Source organism: Rattus norvegicus, chromosome 3 (genome assembly GCF_021556685.1).
Source record: "Rattus norvegicus strain SHRSP/BbbUtx chromosome 3, alternate assembly SHRSP_T2T, whole genome shotgun sequence".
Lineage (NCBI taxonomy): Eukaryota > Metazoa > Chordata > Mammalia > Rodentia > Muridae > Rattus > Rattus norvegicus.
The window spans coordinates 87,298,524-87,320,124 of record NC_141536.1 but is presented as its reverse complement, the minus strand read 5'-3'; the positions used below and the strand labels follow the sequence as shown (position 1 = coordinate 87,320,124).

At 43.6% G+C, this 21,601-nt stretch overlaps 1 protein-coding gene across 1 annotated transcript; it reads right to left on the bottom strand.

Moving 5' to 3' along the window:
- Positions 1-1,344: 1,344 nt before the first annotated feature.
- Positions 1,345-21,291, bottom strand: Traf6 (TNF receptor associated factor 6). Its single transcript, NM_001107754.2, is given in 7 exon segments — positions 1,345-3,104; positions 5,086-5,163; positions 7,721-7,792; positions 8,991-9,149; positions 10,558-10,708; positions 13,174-13,491; positions 21,124-21,291. Coding segments are annotated over 6 exon segments (1,593 nt in total). The 5' UTR covers positions 13,470-13,491; positions 21,124-21,291; the 3' UTR covers positions 1,345-2,267.
- Positions 21,292-21,601: the final 310 nt, after the last annotated feature.

The window sequence follows — 21,601 nt, the reverse complement described above, 5'->3', positions numbered from 1 at the left end:
AAACTACCTAGGATGCATTTTAGCTGATGGACATTAAACTGGAGTGAAACATTTGTTAGTCGTAGGACAGTCACACCAATTTTCCACTGGTAAAGCCATTTAGTGAATATTGTCAGTGTTCTGTGGCTTAGTGCTGAGCTTCTCAACACGGGCACTAGAAACAGTTAGTTCAACTTGCCCTATAGGTAGGAATAACTTAAAACTGGGAGCAGGTTAACTTATGCAAAAAAAAAAAAAAAAAAAAAAAGAGTAAAAGATGCTAGAGTTAAAGAAAAAAAAAAGGTCCAAACCAAGGCAGGAAATGACTATTCTTCCTACTACAGACATTGTAAAAAAAAGAAATCTGATCAGGAAGTTCTTAAATGTCATTTCCTTTTTCAAAAAATGGAGAAGGGGGAGGGGGGCTGATATTCTGTGATGACATTTACCATAAAAAAATTAAAAAGACATATAGAAAGTAAGTCCTCATAGTTGGGTACATCTTCTTTAGGCAATTTCTAAATAAATACAGAAATAACTATTGCTTGCTTAAACACAAACACACAAACAAACACACATTTGTTTATCCACGGGGACACTACTACAGGAATAGAGGTTCCTTAGTAGAAGGTGCTATAAGCGGCTCGGGGCTGCACAGCTAAGGGACGTTTCCAGGATCCAACCAGAGACCTGTGATGAGCTTGTGCTAATGATAAGGGACAAGGTCTTCCCCTCATCTTTATGGGTGGAGTGGAAACAGGGGGAAAAATGAAGGGGAAAAGGTTTCAAACTGAAAACCAGGCTCCTGGGTCAAGGGCTGAGTGTCCTATGGATGCAGGGCAGGTCTGAGCACTGGGGGCTCTGATTCAGCTGGAGATCCAAACGCCTTTGTTATTACCAGAACACTTAGCCAGTCTTGTGTAAACAGCAGAAGAGGATCCCCTCCACTTCCTTACAAAGGCTCTAACTAGTCGTAGGACTCCCTGAGAACTAGACTCCAAAGTACTATACATTAACAAATACACAGCAGCACAACAGTCACCTTCCCTGTTAAGGACACCGGCCATGCTAGTACATTCCAGAGAACACGCTCAGAACCTCTACTGAGCTGGACTAAAACCACCATTCAAGCTGAGTTCCACACAACTGTGACCACCAACCTCGGCGTCTCTTAGGTGCCTGCAATTTTCCAAGTTCCAATAAGTTCCGTTTGGAGGAAATCATTATTTATTTATTTATTCATCCATTTATTTAATTTTATGTGCACTGGTGTTTTGCCTGTATGAGGGTATCAGATCCCCTGGAACTAGGGGGGTCCTCTGGAAGAACAGCCAATGCTCTTAACCACTGAGCCAACTCTCCAGCCCCCTTGAGGAAATCAGTTTTATTTCAATCAACTAAGCTAAATTGGAAGGTAGTTAAGAGGGCTGAAGTTTCCTGGCTATAAGAATTGCTGTCATCATCCATGAGATGCCATTTAATGGCTGGTGAGCTGATCACTTGTTTAGGCTGGCGATTTTGTGTTTGCAAGCAACAGAAGATGTGCGACAGGCTGTGGAAACCAAGCTATACTGAACAGACAAGAAAGGTTACATGACAGTCACACTGAACAGTTGGCAACCACATGACCACAGTCTTACAAACCGGGAAGATGCTGCCTAGAGCATATTTCAACAATGAAGGCAGGGGAGAAACCCTTGGTGTTCAATGGACAATACATTCGTGCTATTTATAAGTAAGGGTTAAACCAGTCCCTGGTCAATGGAGGAGGGAGTACATGAGAACTTCAGCTTTCCAGGGATCATGGTTCAAAGCCTCTGAAATTCACAGGGGTCAACTAAATGAGAACTCAACACCAGAGCAGTAACCTTTCCACTGGCAGCAGCACAGGCAATGGTGATCCTCACGTTTAATACATGCCCTAAAAGCACTTTAAGTGTTTAAGGCACCAGTATTAAACGATTGAGCTCCAGTACATTAATTCTGGCCTTTTTTTTTTCAGTAAAGTACATGGACAAAAAAGCCCATGGAAGCACAGTGAAGAGGTTCCCTGACAAATTGATGAGCGTCTGGCCCTTCAAATGTTAAGGTTCTGAAGACACAGGGGACACGGAGGTCCCCATGGGAATTGCCCCAGATATTGGTTAACGGTAAGAAGTGGAATGTGACCTCGCTGATGACATCTGCTGCTGGCCTTACACCTCTCCCACCGTTTGTTTACTGGACCAGGTGCGGAAGGCACGGTTTTTCCATATGGCTCCTAGTTTTTGAACACAGGTAAGTGGAGGCTACACGCCTGCATCAGTACTCCGTGGCTGGAACCCCTCCTTCCGAAGGCCCCCCATGTCAAAGCGGGTAGAGACTTCACAGCGCACTAATAACGTATCATCCTTGATGAAGGTTCCCTGTCTTAAGGCTTCCAGGTGCATGAATGTCACATAGCCAAAACCTTTGGGGTTCCGTGGGATGGTGGGCCGCTGAAAGGCAAGCAGTTCTGGCTTAGCATCCATGACCTCTTCGTGGTTTTGCCTTATTACTGCTTCAGACTGATCAAGGATCGTGAGGCGTATTGTACCCTGGAAGGGCCAGGGGAGGTGGCTGTCATACTCTCCTTGCATTGTGTGGACAAAGAGGGAAATGTAGTTTGCACAGCGCTGAGCCGTCGGTAGCTGGAGGTGCAGGCGCATGCACAGCTTGTACCCAGGTCTGCCTGTGTAGAATCCAGGGCTATGAATGACCACAGGTCTTTCCTCTTCTTGGGATTTCAAGTGCATCCCAAAGTTGCCAATCTTCCAAATGTAAATGCCATTACACTGCTGTGCTTCCATCTCGGCAACTTTGTCCTCGAGGCTTCGAATGGTCCGCTTGAGCTCGCTCACATGCATGCTCTGCGTTTCCATTTTGGCGGTCAGCTCCCGGATTTGATGGTCCTGTCTTACTAGGCGCCCCTCCAACTGTTTGACCGTTTCCTCATAATTTGGGTCCTCAGGACGACATCCCCGGGATGGAGAGGAGGCATCGCATGGCCGCAAAGAGAGGTTAACATTATGAACAGCCTGGGCCAACAGTCTCATGTGCAACTGGGTGTTCTCTTGCAAGTGCCGTGCCAAGTGATTCCTCTGCATCTGAAATGAAGCAAAGCTGTAAGCTGGGAACATCACTGAGGACGAGGAAAAGGCCAGCACAAGAGGCTGGAAAAGGAGCATCCCAGCTTCCCTCACATCCTTATCACTTCTCTGTTGTCATCTGATCCAAGGAGACACTCCTCTTGTTTTCCTGGAGCTAACTGATGAACACTCCCGCTGTCAGTCTGGTTGCTCTCCCTCCTATCTGTCCACGCGGCATCTACACCCCTTTCTTTGCTGACTCAAAGGCAACAAACTCCCAGGTTTTTTCCTCATGCTCCTTCTTTCTCTAAGGCTTCCCTCCTCAGACTACAGCTGATAGTCTTTGCATTAGAAAAACAAGGCAAGCCTCTGACACATCATGCTTCCCTTAGCCAATATCACTTTCTCCACTTTCGTTTAAAACCACCTGAGCCTGCCTGTCAAGTCCTCAACTTGCACTTACGGTGCTGACTTCTTGCTAACCGCCATCTCCAGGGTATTCTAAGATCACCAAGTCCCAGATGGTTTTTGATAATCATAATTATATTATAGAAAAATAGAAACTAGAGATGAGTAAAAAGAAAACAGGCTACCTATCGCCTTTACTAATATTTTGATATACATCATGTTTTTCCCCTATTTACACAATACAGAATTTCCTCATAACATTTAAGTATGAGTTACCATTCTATTTTAGTTTTTAAACTGCGAGGTATGTTTATTGTTAAGTATTTGTAAAAGCAGAGTGGAGAAGCAAACATGTAATTGCATACCCCAGAGAGAATGAGACCAGCACACACGCATCGAGCTGTCAGACACTTCACAGGGTGAGCCCTTCTTGAAGCTACTCTGGGGTCAGTGGCGGGGCTGTCCCGCTCACTGCATCACTTGTTTTGAGCACTATTTGCTTCTCTTTCCTGTATCACTCACCCTGTAGCTCTGTAATGCCACTTAATCCTTTCTTACACGTGGGTCATCTCCACTCGTATGTGCCAGAGCTGAGGAGATTCAGTCTCATTAAAACACCTCCTCTTTCTTTGTTAGCTTCCACCTGTGCGCCCTCTGAGCCCGTGACTAAGGCTCCAGTGACTCTGGACCCTGCCTCTTCTCTGCCTATCTTTATCTACTTAGTTCCTATTAGACTCCCTGCTGGACTTCCTGCTCGGATGCCTGGGTTCCTCCATCTCCTCCACACACGTCCTTACTCATGCTGCCCTTACTCCGGGTGCTGTTAGTGAAAAGCTCAGATACTCCCTTTTCTTATTCTGCTTCCCTCTTCAAATCATTGCTGAATTGAATAAGATAGAAAAAGTGCAAAACAGCAGCAGCAGCAACAAAATACGTTAATAAATAACCATACTCATTTTCCTTGCCTTCTTGGACTTTTTTTTTTTTTTTTGGTAAAATTTCATTTTTATTTTAAACTATAGGTGTGCACGTGTGTCTGTGTTTGGGGATGTACATGTAAAGGCAGGTCCTCTGGGGCCACTGTGAGCCTCCTGATGTAGGCAGGTGCTAGCAGCTACTGACGCATCATCCAGGGCTTCCCTGCACACTGTTCTTCCAACCTGTTAAGATTCAGTCCACAGGCTGTTAAGGTGGCACAATGACTAATGTCACCAAGATAGATAATCCTTTGATCCCCTGGGATCTACATGGCAGAAGGAGAGCGACTCCTAGAAGCTAACTTTGACCCCCACATGCATACCACGGACCACACAGACCCTCAAACATACTGATGTACACATGTGTGCACACACACATAAAGTTCAATTCTCAGCCATCACATGGTGGCTCGAAACCATCTGTAATGAGAGCTGGTGTCTTATTCTGGTGTGCCCGAACAGTATACAGTGTACTCATATAAATAAAAATTTTTTAAAAATTAAAAAAAAAACAATCAAATTTAAATTTGTTAGTTCTTTAGTAGGCCATAGATCTGAGTATATTTTTTAAATTTGTTTTTAAATGTCTATGACAGAATTCAAAGAAAACTTACCTTTTCGTGACAGCCAAACACACTGAATGTGCAGGGGACTGGAGCTGTTGGGCAGTCTAGATCATAATGATTAGGCATCTGGAAATCAAAGCGAAAACTGAAAAATGTCTTCCCCGCATAGCACGTTCTAGATGATGTCAGTACATTTAAAAGCAAATTAACTTATACCAAGCCAAACTATATATGGCTTCTTCACAATTCCAAGAGAAATTAAATATTAACATCTTATGATATCAACTCCCAATTTACTAAACTTCATTTCTTAAAACTGATTTGTTTCTACTGTAGGGAACTGGTGCCCTCTTGTGGCATTTTTCAAGAAAGCACCCTGTCAACTACTGTGGCATTTCTCTGCGGTCTTAGCCATTTAACAAGGGACCAGTCACACGTTCATTAAAGCCAGCGAAGAGATCCATTACTTCTCATCTGACAACCTTTTAAAACTGTCTTACCTCTGAAACCCTGGCATATTTTGGTTCTATTGGGGAACTTGGTTGTTGCATGATAGAGACACAACTGTCCTGTACTGGATACAGCGCCCCAGCCTCAGCTCAAGTGAAGGTGTGGTCACAGGACTGTCTTAGCTGATTTAAGTGTCACCAGTCAGCACAATCCACACCGCCAGACATCTGCCATTCTGCTGGGAAGGTTCAAAAGGACTGGCCCTGAGCACCGACCGTGGAGACTTTTATTATGTGTTTTACATCTCCAGAAAAAGAACCCCAGGATTTTCCCTCCTGTGTATTTTTATCTTGTTTCTTCATGGTCCACGGTGCCACGTGAGATCGTCAGAACAATGAAGCCACACTGACAGGACGGGAACAGATTGTCCTGTCATTTTCTATCATTTGAGCTGTCAAATCTAGGGTTGATCATTGCATACTTGCCTGTGTGGTTCACAATGACTTTCCCAGCAACGTGAGCATCAATGGTTTCAAATTCGCCAATGTAGCCATGCTTCATTATCACGGTTAGGAAGTGAGTGAACAATGAATAAGGGGCTCAAAGATATCTTTTTTAGGGTAAGATGCATTAAAGGAGACCATATTTTAAAAATGGTACCAAGGGAGTCAGGTATGATGGCACAGCCTTTAATGCTAGCACTCAGAGGCAGAGGTGGGTGGGTTTCCATAAGTTCAAGACCAGCGTGGTCTACATAGTGAGTTCCAGGCAAGCCAGGGCCACATGGAGAGACCTGGTGTTTTTTTTTTGTTTGTTTGTTTGTTTATTTTTTAAAAATCAGCCAACCAAACACAGAAAAGGTACCAAGGGGTTGGACAGGCAGCTCACTGGGAGAGTGCACTTGTGCGAATCTGGGTGTGAAGCCTCTACACAGAAAGGAGAAAAGAAAAGAAAGAAAAGATAGGGTAGAGGAAGAAGAGAAGGAGCAAGGGAGGAAGGACAGAAAGAGGCAGGGAGAAGCCAAGTGAAAGTAGGTCCAAGATTCACTAGAAATTGAATCATAGTAGTGAGTTGAGATGGAGTTAATGTCACAAGGATCAAACCCCAATTTTCCTGATGTTTCATTTATGGCTTCTGTCTTTACTGTATTTTTGCTGAGCTCTTTTAAGTATAGCATAGTTTCCATTAAATATTGAGAACAAAATGGAAAACCAGAGGTATAAGAGGACTTCATAAGCAACACATTCAACACATTTAAATCCAGATTCTTAGAAAACACTACTTTACTGACAGATACATGGAAACGGTCAAGTGGCAGGCCCTGCTGTTTCTTCCTACAAGTAAGATAGTGAGTTTCTTCGCTTACAGACCTTCCTGGGCACACACAGATTTAGTGACTAATATTTATCCTTTGCAGGCAAACTCCCTAAATGTCAACAGATAGCAACTGGATGGAATTCTCCTTTCTTGATTAATAATAATTATAAAATCTTTTTTTAAAATCACAATTGCTGCCTTCGGTGGTGATCACCGTGGTTCGGGGAGGGTACAGGTTCTGGTAGCCCGCCCCTGCATATTCCCGGAGCTGGCACGACACAGGGATGAGCTCCTGAGCCATGAGCTTTGTCCTGATCCCAGTTCTTAGCTGGTCTTTGACAATGGGGCCCTCATTTCAGTGTATGAATGCATTCCTCCATAAGTCTGTTTTGTCTTTAAGTGGAGGTCTTCACCTTCAATTGTTTTCATCTTAAAATTATCTGTTTTGGTTCAGTGTTTGTCCATTTCTTTGTCTGTGCTAGGGATCACGCTTGGAGATTCTCTCTCTGCTCCCCTGAGTTCCATCCCTAGCCAATGGAATTCTTTTTTGTGGGGAAAGGGGGAGAAGGGTCTCTCTATGTAGTCCTGGAACTTACTATGTAGTCAAGGCTGGCCTTGAACTCACAGAGATCCACCTGTCTCCTGAGTTTAAAGAGGACACCATCTGGTTTACCAACCAATGGAGTTCTTATAAATACAGGTATTATGCAAATGACTCAGGAATTTTAAGTACCTACAATGGGAGATTTTGGTTCCTTTGAAATATTTATTAATTACATTAATTTTTATAATATTTTCAACAGCAGATTGCTTAAACATGTACTAATTTTGCACATTAATTTAAGTTGTCGATTTAAAAAACCTAGCAGTTGTTTGAGCTCTTAAGGAAATAGTGATTTTCAAAAGAGATTCCTACCTGTTCTCTTATGAGGATTGTACCACAGTATTCACAGATGATATTTGCCAGAGGACAGCTTTGATCGTGGATCTAAGTTGCATGAGAGAATTAAGAAATGTATGAGAAAATCTAAAAAATTAAAAAGACTGATTTTTTTATAGATAGCAAGTTTTTCACCATAAGCAAATAGAGGGCAATTGCTTATGTAGTTAAGATGTGAGATTTCTGCTAGTGAGACTCAGTCTTCGGACTTCTGCAAAGACTGTGTTAGCATGCACAACAGAGTTGCCTTGTTTCTCTTTACCTAGAGGCAGAGTACCCCTGGTTAGCATGGATTACACTTGCCAATGTTGGAATTCTCCAGTTTTTAGCAGCAGCATGACAAGTTGATAACAAAATGACTTCCTTTCCAGTAAGTTAAAGCAAGCAAGCAAACAAACAAACAATAAACTTGGCATCAGGGCAGCATCGAGGCTTTGGTGCCCATGTTCTCAGAAGGGAGAGTCCCGTTTTCTAGAATACAGTGACTGTGGTTTACTTGATATGCTGAGAAGTAGCTATCCTTCCTCATTAGTTCATCCACTTTTTCAGGTTGAGGAAGGTACCAATGTGTTTCAATTATGAACGAGAGTTTACATATTTAGTAGCCAGTTAGCTGAATCTTGACTATTTTATCAGCATACGAAATACAAACTGCTCAACTTCCTAAGGAACAATTTAGGAGAATAAAAGTTTAAGGAAGTAACTGAGTGCAGGGGTGGGATTTCAATACCAATCAGCCTCCTTACATCCCAGTGTAAAGGAAACAACCGCTCCACTCATGCTGCTGCTGGGCACCACACTGTTTCTGTACTGAAGAGTGCATGGAGACATTGCCTCGGCACCAGTGGAACACGCTTTTCCGTATTCAATGAAGTCTCTCTTGCAGATGCAATAGCTCACACACTTGGGGAGACGTACAAATCTTACACAGGAATCCTACTACTTGTTTGTCTGTGACCAATCATTGTTAAAATTCAGACAGGGAAGTAAACCAGCATATACCTTTCCTAGCAGCCTTTTTTCATTGTTTACTCTCAGTAACCAGTTTAAAATGCTTTCTAAGGATACACAAACACAAACTCCACACTTATGGATGGCGAGAGTCTCAGAACTTCATTCCTTCGTTAAAAATTAGTTTTTAAGAACTGATAATATAAACTCATGTTTGTAGTTACATCCTTATGTAATGCTAACCCTTTCAAATATGCACTCAAAAAGCAACAAACAAATTTAAATTAGCACATACCTCTTTCTCTTCATACGGCATGGGCACAGCACAGTTTACACAAGAAACCTGTCTCCTGGGACAATCCTCGATAATGTGTTTATTAATCTGGCACTTTTGGAAAAAACGTTGGCATTGGGGACAAATCACTAGAGCGAATTCACAATGTACTTGATGATCCTGTATAAAGAAAAATAATTGATTGGTATTTGAAAACCCTAGAAAAGTTTTCTAAAGATAATGCCTTCTAATAATACATTTTTTTTTCTTTCAGAATTAGTTTTAACTATCAACTAGATATAACCTAAGTCCCCCAATTACAAAGTTTCACTTGAGGGACTGTCACATCAGACATGTCTATAGGGGACTGCCTTGACTATTAACTGATGTGGGAAGGCCCAACCCACCCTGAAGGCACCATTCCTTAGGCAGGTGGTCCTGGGCTGCATAAGAAAGCTAGCTGAGCAAGGGCCTGCGAGTTAGCCAGCAAAATTCCTCAAGAACAGCCTATGATCTAGAGCGCTAAGTCCAGTAAACCCTTTCCCACCGTAGGCTGCTCTTGGTCAGAGTAATAACAGCAACAGAAAGCAAATTACAACAGTGACTAGAGCCAACATTCCCTAGCCTGCCACACACAGGATGAAGGTCCTAAAGGAATCCTTCACTTAATAACTGTCGATGTCAAGTCAATTATAAAAAAGAATATGAGGTCTCAGATTTATACTTGAAGTTAGGGAAGTTTTAGGAAGAAGTTAGGTTTCCAGATTAGCAATGTAAACTACGCTGAAAGGGTCACTTCTATCAAAGGGTGACTAAAAGTGACTGGTGCTCTTCAGGAGGATCTGAACTCTGTTTCAGCAACCACACTGGGCTGATCACAATTGTCTGTAACTCCAGGGACCCAGAACCTCTTCTGGCCTCCATGGCCACCTACACACATACCCACAATTTTTTTTTTAAAAAAGAGAAAGAGCTAAATAGGAGGGACAGACTTCAAATACGCCCTAAACATTTATTTCAAACAGAACATTACCCATATTTGATTTATGGTTAAAAAACCATAAATTTATCTTAATTGTAAAAATTATCTCATTGCTTCAGTTAATTTTTTAACTATATAAATATTTAGTGAATAATACAATGTGCAATTTAGAAAAACAGAAAGTGTGAGGTTGTCAGACTTCCTGAATGAAACTGAAACAGACAGAACACAGAAGGTGCTGAGATGATGGCTATAAGACATTTTTATTTTTAAAAATAAAAATTTAAAAATTTTAGGAGCGAAATAAAGTTACGGGGTTAGAATGTAATTCTTGCAATTAAGAAGCTCTTTGACTGTTATACTGTGGATGTCCTGATCTGAAAACTTTACAAGAACACAGACTTATTTTTATTGTTGTGACAAAGCCAAAGCAGGAAGAAAAAGAAAACCCATTTTCTAAGTTTTTACATTTAGTGATGAAAGGGTTATTAGTATTTGGCAAGAACCCGTTAGTCAGTTGCTACAGCCTATAAGACACAGGTAACAGAGCAAGGGTGTTATGCTCTAGAGTGCATCATGACAACAGCTAGAAGACACCCTTGATACCTCGAGATGTCTCAGCTCCATCTTTTGCACACAGCCTTTATTTGGACACTTTACCGTCAGGGAAAGAATCTCTCGCTTTGCAAAATTGTCAGGAAACAGTTGATTTTCCAGCAGTATTTCATTGTCAACTGGGCACTTGTGACCTGCATCCCTAAAAGAAGCAGGGAACTTAGAGTCAGTAGCCTGCCTCATCCACCTTGGAGAACTAACTGGCTCTCCATCTGAAACCACAGAATGCATTAGATTGCACAGCAACACCAAAATGGTTATGTGTACTTGAGAGTGTGGCTGACCTTTGCTACTTTATAGGTTCTTCCTTTTTTTCCCACCCTTTCTATCTCCGTTTCATCCACCATGATTAGACAGGAGAGAAAGAAGGATAGAGGGGTGTAGAGAAAAATCCTTATGTACTGCATGGTTGCATCACTTGCAAATAAAAACCTAGGGCCTATAGGAAAGGGTAGAATTGAAGGTGGGACATCCAGTAGGCAGAGAGGATTCTGGGATAGAGCCAAGCATGGGAAGATTTGGCCCTAGAACATGGAGGAGGTCAGAAGCATGGGAGTTTCACAGAGGTAACCTGCCATGTGGCAGAACTTAGATCAGAATAAATGGGATATTAACTTATGATCTACACGGGGAACACCCAAAGCTTATGGCCTAATTATTTATAAATATATTTGAGTCACAGAGTTGTTATTCTGAGAGCATGGAGACAGGAGGAACAACTCAGGATTTTACAAAGTCAAGCGGGAGAGGGAGGGGAGGGGGAGGGAAGGGGAGAGAGGAAGAAGAGGGGAGAGGGAGGGGAAGGGAGAGGGGGAGATCCTGAATTTAATTTCTTCCCTTTTGTTTCTTCTTTTTTTTTTTTTTTTTTCCCCCCGGAGCTGGGGACCGAACCCAGGGCCTTGTGCTTCCTAGGCAAGCGCTCTACCACTGAGTTAAATCCCCAACCCCCCTTTTGTTTCTTCTTTGAGCACAACTATTAACAAACTGCAACCAAGCCCCGTGAATGACCAACAACCCCCAACTCTACCTCTCACTGTATATCCTCTAAAAAAGTTCCCAGAATTCCAAACATCACAGAAACTATCTGCAGCTGGCAAAATCACATCTCTGCTAGAGCATGAGGCAAATCATAGTCAGCTGCTGTGGAGCAGCCCAAGATGGCCTTAGCCTACTTAGGGATCATTTTACTTTGTTTACTAATGTGGCAATTCTCAAAACAGAACGTTGGAGAAGTGACTGGAACTACACAAGGGTTCTGACCTCCTCAGTGGATGAACCCATTTGTGGTTTACAGACTGTTGGTGAGTGTGGAGGTAACAGAACCTAGGAGGTGATGATCTTTGTCTCTTGTATAGTTTAATCCACTTAAAACAATCACATACCAAGTGCCTACTGTGGGGAAGACGCTATTTCTGTAACTAGAGAAAACCAGTATAATATCTCACTGTCAAGGACCTACTTTCCAGTTGTGTAGGCAGACAAGACACATTGATTACTAGGTAGTTAAGGGTAAAAGTGCCAGAGGAAAAATGAGAAAAGTATAGCTTGCTGAGGAAGATCTGGTGTGCTGGAAGGACATGGAGTAGCCAGGACACATACCAGTGTGTTCTAGCTCACAAGGCAACACTGTGCCTGACATGTACAGTGGGCAGCATGAGGAGAGGAATGGAGGGAGAGTGCACCCTGAGAGAAGGCAGAAAATGAATCGCATGGCCCTTCAAGGACTTTTTACTCCCACATAACTCATGAAGTGTGTGCTGAGCCAAGGAGATATCATTTGACTTGTACACCAGGGCCACACTGGCTGCTGTAATGAGACTGGAGGAGGGCAAGGCTGGGAGGAGGAAGGCCTGCGAGAGCTGACATCAGGCAATACACCTATGTATGGTTGTGTGAGGAGGGTGTGGTTGTAGCAGCAGAAAGAGGGGATTAAATTATGGCAATGTTGGTTGTTTTACAGTTGCTCATAGACGGGAGGCAACAGAATTTGCCACAGCTAATAGTAAATAGAATCACTCATAGAATCAGGATTCCTCACCTGGTTGGGTTTATCGTACAGTGGTTCTCAACCTCCCTAATGCTGGGACTTTTAATACAGTTAGTTCCTTGTGTTCTGGTGACCCCCGGAACCACAAAATTACTTCTGCTGCTACTTCAAAACTGTAATTTTGCTATTGTTATGAATTGTGATATAAATATCTGATACGCAGAACATCTGATCTGCAACCCCTGTGACAGGGTCATTTGTCCTCCAAAGGTGTTGCACCTCACGGGCTGAGAACTACGGCTCTAGCAGCCTAATTCGAGGCAAATTAAAACTATTAGCTCCATGAAACAGAATCCCCTCCCAGTCTGCAATAGAACTGCTTGAGGCAAAAGTAGCTATTTACTTTCCAGTTTTCCTGGCCGCCTGGGTGGGAGGACACAGGAGCCTCCCTCCGTTCATACCCGAGTACAAACTGGGGTGGGACCCAACTGTCTCACTTTTCTGTCTATTCTGCTGTTGTCCTGGCCAGCGTCTTCTGTCTGCCTATTCTTGGGATGGCCTATTTCTAACAAGCTCTTTACATCTGGTTGTTATCGGCACCATTCTTTCATATCAAATACCTTATGGACTTGGTGATGCAGGCTTTGCAGAACCTGTGGCCACATGGTGTTTGCACTGCTTCCCGTAAAGCCATCAAGCAGATGGGGCACTCATACTTGCTTTCCAAAGGTGGGTCAAACTCCACATCATATCCCTGGATCTCCTCCATGAAGGAGCTGGACAGGTTCCCCGTGCTGACACAGCCACTCACACTGTCATCTTTCATGGCAGCACTGCAGGAGTTGGCCATGGCAGCACAGCAGTCGCTTGAAGACTGGCTGGACGCACAGCTGTTTTCACAGTTTAAGAGACTCATAGTAGCTTTGTTGTCAGTCAATCTGTAAACAAAGCAAGAAGAAAAACAATGGCAAAAATGCGTTAGCATGCGAGTATAGAGTGTATCTTTATAGTCTCCTAAATTCACAGTACTGTTTTAATGTTATTTACAAAGCAGCTTTCAAATGGTTTCGAGCTTTGTTTTATAACAAAGTTAAATCTTATTCTCTCCTTCAAGATGTTTACTAATCACCTCTGCAGACCACAAAGACCCTTTTTTTTTTTTTTTTGGTTCTTTTTTTTGGAGCTGGGGACCGAACCCAGGGCCTTGAGCTTCCTAGGCAAGTGCTCTACCACTGAGCTAAATCTCCAACCCCCGACACAGATCCTTTAAGGAAAGTTTGCTGTCTAATGCAGCAATAGACGGTGAAAAAGAAAAGCACTTCAGTTCCAACACTCTCCAATATCATCTGTTTACAGTCATGCCCACCTCAGTGCGGGATTTTTCACCTAATAGTCAATGCTTACTAAACATGTACTGAGACGTGGTTGTGACCTTAGCCTTAGCTGCTGGGCCACCTCACCAGCCCTGAGGACGTCTTTAAGTCGCTGAAGTCCTTCAGTTCTTCTGAGCTGAAGAGGCTAGTACAGCCAGCAGAGGACCAAAGAACCACACACCAGTCAGTTGTGGCTATGTGACCTGGGGCAAGTAACCGGAACCACTGGGAACTTTGTTTCTTTTTCTGTATCTAAAATTCCATGTGGATTTCTTTCTAACTGCTGGCGTGGTGATCTCTATCATACAGAAAGGATGGAATTTAAAAGTGTACGCCTGTCTCTTTCTGCCTTCAGCCAGGTCAGGTGACCATGTTTTATTACTAATGAGTGGAAAAACATGTGAGGTTTCTTTGCCTATGGAAAACTAGGAGCAGATGGATGCCTTCAAATTCTAAACTGCTGTGTTACATGTGTGAGGTGAGATGTGAACATGTACAAGCAGCCTGTATCCCCTACAGCCAACCATGTCCTTAGCTTAGCTAATTAGCCTCAAGGAAAACCCCTAACGTAAACTGTGGTTCTAGAAGCAGAATTCAGATCTTTAGTCAATCCAGCAGACGATTACCTCCCTGCCTGTCTATACAAAAATTCTTTCTGCCACTTTGCCACATGGAGACCACAGGTTCCACCTGGGAGTTCCTGTAAGCAGCAGGTACCAGATCACTGAGATGGCTCAGTGGGTAAAGATGCTTGCCTCTAAACCTGACCACCTGAGTTCAATCCCTGGAACCCACAAGTTGTCCTGGACTTCCATACATGCGACACCTACCTCCTCTCACACAGCAATACGCAAATAACAAGACTAATAATAATAATAATAATAATAATAATAATAATAATAATAATAATAAAGTTCTTAGTTGGGCCTAGTAGGGGCAGGTCTGTTATCCCAACTATCAGGGAAGCTGAGCCAGGAGGACACACCTTGACAGCGTAGTGAGACCGTGCTTCAAAACAGTCAGAAGAGGACTAGTGAAACAGCCCAGAGGTAGGCCTTGCCCGAAACGTGAGGCTCCAGGTTCAATTCCCTGAACTGGAAATAAAGAGGGGTGCTCATGTCTTTCCACCACTAACAACAAACGCCTTTCTTTTTTTTTTTTTTTTTTTTTTTTTTTTTGAGGTTACAAGGTTTTAATCCACATATGTGGGGTTGTTCATCCACGCAGGGAGCGGCAACCCTGAACCCAAAAAGCACACAACTTTTATTCGTCACAGAGGGTAGACTTCAGCAACAGGGTTAGCTGGCCCATTCTCATTGGTGGTATACAGGACAAAGGATCTGTTCAGGTATTGGCTGACCTGTTCAAGGGGCTGTTCTTGGCTCAATTAGTCACTTTCCTCATCTAGCCCTTAACCTGGCCTTGAAGATTCACTGGGAAAAGGGCTAAATTGTCATGTCCCTTGGGGGTGGGGATGGGGTATAGGGTGGTTGGGCAGGGTCAAGATGACACCCTGTGGTTGTTCTTGGAATTTACCACAGGTCTTTCTGAGAACAGTTGTTTTTCCTTGTTTTGTCTTAATTTAGTTTAGTCAGAATCTTGATCACCCAAACTTATTTTATATCACTAGACATCATGACGTCAGATGTATCTCTCAGAAAGGTCACACGAACAAACGCCTTTCTATTTGCTGCAAGCCCCTCAATCCCTATCTGAGTCACCGTGTGGTTGCTGGGAATTGAACTCAGGACCTCTGGAAGGGCAGTCAGTGCTCCTAACCACTGAGCCATCTCTCCAGCCCCTCGATCCCTATCTGATAGGCACCTACAAAAAAGCAGGAGGGGCTGGAGGATGGCTCAGAGGTCAAGGTCTATAAGCACCTGAACTCACATGTATGTAGACACACATATACAAATAATTAAAAATGAAATTAATCTTAGACAAACAAAACAACAAAACCAAAGCCTGAAGGTGGCAGTGCTCTGGCTGCATGGGCCGTGCTCTGGCGAGGTACAGAGCTCAGGGCTAGGCTGGACAGCCTGCTAGGCCTTTCTCAGTTACTTAGTGATGACGCAAAAAAGTGCATACTCCTTTTGTGCTTTAGTTTCCTCCCTTGTAAGATGAGGTTAGTGACAGGTTCCACCTGAGAGTTCCTGCAAGGGTGACATGTGCTAATATCCACTCAACGCTGAGAGCTGTACCTGGCAATCAGAACAAGCTACTATTCCAAACGTTTTTACTCAGTACAGTTCTCACTTATAAGAGTGGAAAGCCTGGAGCTTAAAAAGGCCAACTTGCCCAAGATCATCACTGAAGTGACAGAGTTCGATCAAACCCAAAGCCGACCTGGCCCCGGAGCCTAGACACTTAGGCCCTACATCATGTTTATCTTAAGATTTATTTCTCTTTAATGTTGTCCAGCATTATTATATTGAGTTGATATAACTCCAGTGATTCACCATCGATTTCATACTATTTTGCTTTATTTTTGAAATAATTTTTAAAAGTTGAGATGATCTCCCAAAGCCTTGTCATTTCTAATGTGAGCTTCCTGGAAAGGCTGATTCAGACTGGGAGACGGCAAGGAATGAGACCATGACATTCAGCAGAACTGGGCATTAAGGCCTTTGCCCAAAGATTTGAGTGTAAGATCCCTTTACTGCCTTCATATTTGAGGACAATAGAGTCAGGCCAAACTATGGTTTATATCCTTGGTTATGCTCCCTCTCATACTCATTCTTGCATCTATTTCCTTAGTCATGGCTTCTAGTCATGGAAGGAGAATTGCTAGGTGAAAGGGCATGTGATTTTTAAAGATTTCTTTTTTTAAAGACGATGTTGCTTATGCAATGTATTTCAAAGGCTTTCTAATCTTCATTCCCACAGTGTGTACAGAAGAATGTCCATTTTATAAATCTTTGATAACAATACAGTCAAACCCTTAACTTTCTATTTGTTTTGCTTAGTAAAGCCACTCTGAGCATGTACATTTGTTATTAAGCTGCACGACGCACATCCATACGTGCTGGTCATAGGACCAGCATGAGTGAACTTAGCCTTCCTTTCCTGCCAAATGTTTAGTTTAAAATCTGGCTTACAGACAGTCTCCATACTGCCGTCTTTCTATTGCTGTCCAGGTCAGGATTTGAATGTCATCTGGTTTAAAGAGAACTTTTATGAACTACATGTTCCTAGGAAAACATACCTAATAGCAATAATTTCCACTGAAGGAAGGAGCACACTTCCCCCTCCCCACCTATCAACCAGGGTTTCTCTGCGCAGTCCTAGCTGTCCTGGAGCTCATTCTGTACACTAGGCTAGCCTCAAACTCACAGAGATCCACTTGTCTCTGCCTCCCAGTGCAGGGATAAAGGCATGAGCCACACCAGGTTGTAAGTTCACTCTTTAAAAACATATACAAGCAGCTAGGCAGTGGTGGCTCACACCTTTAATCCTAGCACTAGAGATGCAGAGGCAGTAGAATTTCTGAGTTTGAGGCTAGCCTGGTCTATAAAGTGTTTCCAGAACAGCAAGGGCTATACAGAGAATCCCTGTCTCAAAGCCAGCCAAAGAAAGCCAAACTAAGACCTATATAAGCATCCATGGACCAAGGAGTGGCAAGAGCATAGGAAGGTGTGACAGGGACTGTCTCTAGCACTGACATGCCCACTAAAGTCTTAACTCTCAGCAGCCATGATTACTGCTCAGGATCCCTCCTTGGGAGCTGCAGAGATAGCCCAGTAGTTAAGAATAACTGTAGTTAGGTTGGGGATTTAGCTCAGTGGTAGAGCGCTTGCCTAGCAAACGCAAGGCCCTGGGTTCGGTCCCCAGCTCAGAAAAAAAAAAGAAAAAGAAAAAAAAAAAAAAAAAAAAGAATAACTGTAGTTGGGGTTGGGGATTTAGCTCAGCGGTAAAGCCCTTGCCTAGGAGGCACAAGGCCCTGGGTTCGGTCCCCAGCTCTGGAAAAGAAAAAAAAAAAAAAAAGAAAGAAAGAAAGAAAAAGAATAACTGTAGTTCTTCCAGAAGACCCAAGTTCAGATCCCAGCATCCATGTCAGAAGGTTTATAACAAACTCTACCTCCAGCTCCAGGGGATCTGATACCTTCTGGCTTTTGTGGGCTGTACACGTGAGACACACGCGCGCACACACACACACACACACACACACACACACACACACGAGCTCATACCTCCGCTACATAAATAAAAATAAATAAATCAATTAAAAAGATAAAGATTCCTTAATATTGCCAAGTCGGGGAACATCATCAAGGTTGGGGGAAGTGCTCACAAAGCACCACCTTTCTCTGAGGTCTTATTTGCAGCTTAAGGATGATGGGAGAGACCTTTCCTATTAAGAACTTATGCTCCTGCCAAGAACGTCTCACTCATGTTCCTGAGGGCAAACCTAATTAAACTCATTGGTTTACCAAAAACATACACATATACATACATGCACATAGCATACATACCAGCTCTTATGGTATATAACACCAGAAGGGTTATCATTAGGGAAAAAAGTAAACTGTATCAAGTTGCTTTCATTCTTCTTGTGCTTTAAGAACACAGAAGCTTGTGTCTTCCAAATAATCTCCTTGGATAATAACCCTGAAAGTCCACTGGTGTTCGTGTGCATCCTCTGTGTGTATATAACATACTGCAATATCTTTTTTTTAATTTTTTTTTATATTTTATATATGTGAGTATACTGTCACTGTCTTCAGACACACCAGAAGAGGGCATCAGATCCTATTACAGTTGGTTGTGAGCCACCAAGTGGCTGCTGGGAATTGAACTCAGGACGTCTGGAAAAGCAGTTGGTGCTCTTAACCACTGAGCCATCTCCTCAGCCCTCATATTGTAATATCTTAATGCATAGTATAGTAATTAGACTGCAAGCTAATTAATATTAGGGCATTTACAATAAAACAAGTATATTTGAGCATCATTAAGTATTTTTATGTTCACTTCTTCTGGGGCGAGATAAATTATTTTCCCTTTACTTTTACACCCTGCAATGACAAGTCAGAGAGTCACATCTGACTTCCCTACAATGGACAGCTATCTTCATTAACGAGAAGACGGAAGACCGAGCTGAGTCACTACAGAGGTAAGAACACAATACAGCATGTGGAGAAACACTACGCTCTGGGGATCCCCTTATGAGCTGCTACAGAATCGGGCTCCAGACTCACTAAAGTAAGCTTACATGCTTTAGTATAAATATTTCTCCCAGCTTTCTTTAAAAACTTGTTTGGGTGGCTTTTTACATGAACCGATGGGGCAGAGTGGAATTCAGGTCATTCTTTATCTAGTACTTCATGACTGCAATTGTTTGCTCCTTACTATCTAGCAAGGCATGCTTTAATGAAACGCCTTGGAGGTAACCATTACCAGCCTATCTCAACTACACCATAAGTTAATAATGAAATCAGCCTTGTCAGAATCACAGCTTGTATCTGCAGATCTGTATCTAGGTATAGATTATAATTTAGAGCCAACACTTCCACATGGGGTAGGATGACCCACGAGCAGATGCTAACGCTAGGATATGTGAAATTAAGAAATGTTTAAGTTATGTCTTGAAAGCATACATTCTAAGTCAGCTGGAGGGCATACGTAGGTAAACACGTAATTCATAAATCAAAACCACATAGAAGGAAATACTGACAAATTACCTTTAATTCTCTACTGCAAGGGGCTCGATAGATGGGCTGACCAATTGTCCTGTGGCATCCACAGGTGAGCCTATGGAAGAAGGTGTACACACACACACACACACACACACACACACACACACACACACAGACACTAACAAGCCAATGTTCCCTGCCTTGACAATTTAAGGAATCTTTATCTTTTTTGTGTTAAAAAAAAAGAAAACAAACAAACAAACAAAAAAAAAACCCCACAAACCCAAACTATACTAACAGCAACCATGTACCAAATCCTTAAAAATTCATTTTTAAAGACCCGAAAATGTGCTACAATGGTTAAGAAATAATACAAATATTTGATTGATGTTATTTTGCCTTTGATTCACGAATCTTTTCCTTACTCAGAGATTGCTCCTCTAAAACCCAAGGATGTTAGACACTCTCTTATACAAGTCAAGTGACCAAAATTTATGAGCAGCAGATATCAAGAAAAACAGAGCCACAATGTTGAAATAGTATATACATGGCATCAAGGCTGAAACTCAGATACGATTCTTGTATCCATCCTGTGGCCAAGCCACTGGTTCAAACACTTTCCTCGAGTCACGTGACACCAAACTGGCTGCACTTCACCGTCCACCTCAAAAACCAAAGAGAGTTCTCCCCACCCCAGCATCATCAAAGGTGGTATGAAATGCCAGCGGCTCAAGTCACAAAGCCTACACTTCGGATGTGACAAGTTGTTCTCGTTTCTAGACTTGTGTCGCAGGCTAGTCACCTGCTCTCAGAACAACAAGCAAATCCTATACATCCAAGCTTTAGGTACTTTCTGTTCACACACGTAGACAGTCTAAGTCTCATCCGGAGTTCCCCTGAAGCCAAATACTAGGAACAGCTTTAGCAACACAGCGTCTGGAGTCGCTAGAGTGCAGGGGTGGGGAGGGAACATTGGTGTCACCGTACTTTTTTTTTTTTTTTAAACTTGCTGCTTAGGTTAGAACCGCTCTCGGATTTAAAAGGGCATACAAAAAGTTTTCCCCTGCACTCCGGGAGTTTGAAGGGATTTTTGTTTTCTCTTCTTTTTAAGTTGGAAGGGACGGGAAAACCCAGCAGGCGATTTCCTTCCACCGAAAGGGGAAAGCACCAGGTGAGGAAGAGGGGGGCTGAGGAGTGGGATGCCCTGGGCCAGAAAGGGACAGAAAGGACAGGAGAGGCTCCTAGACCAGGGGTAGGTTCAGGACCTGTGGGGGCGAGAGCGGCCCGAGACCTGCATTCCCAGGGAGGGCACGGAGGGCGCATCCTTCACCTGTCAGACGCCAGGGACAGAAGTGGCTTTGTGCTGAGACAGGGGGTCCCAAAGCTACCCAGACGAGAGGGTACAGGGGGCGGAGTCCTGGACCCGAGGGAAGACGTGGGGATGGCCACTCCCGTCTGTGGGAAGCGAGGCCCCGCAGCGACACGTCCTTGTCCCTTGGGGAATCTGGGGCGACTCTCCCGGGCCCGCGGCCGCCGGAACTCAAGTTCGAAGCCGCTCACTCACCGATCGCACACGCAGAGGCTTCACAACCGACTAGAAAGCTCCCCCGGGCCGCCACGCGCCGCCTATACACGCAGCACTCCGAGATCAAGTGTCTCCGACGCCAAACTCCCGGTTCCTGGGCCGCGGCTACTGCGTCCGCCGACGGCCGGAGCCTCAGCCCCAGCCGCGGCCGCCGCTTCTTCCGCCTTCTCTGCTCGCCAGGAGCAGCGAGGGGAGGGGAGCGCGCCCGGAGACAGAGACGCCCCACGGGAGAGAGGGCCCCCTAGCAGTAGTCCTCCACGCTGCAGCTGTCAACCCCGCCTCCGAGTGTGAGTGTGTGAGAGAGTGTGTGTGTGTGTGTGTGTGTGTGTGTGTGTGTGTGTGTGTGTGTGTCTGTGAGTGTGTGTGTTAGCATAGATTGCAGTAACCCCGAATTATTTTTTTTTCTTAGACTTCCTATGCAAGTAGGAGAAATTCGACTTTTGGGAAGTTTTAAATC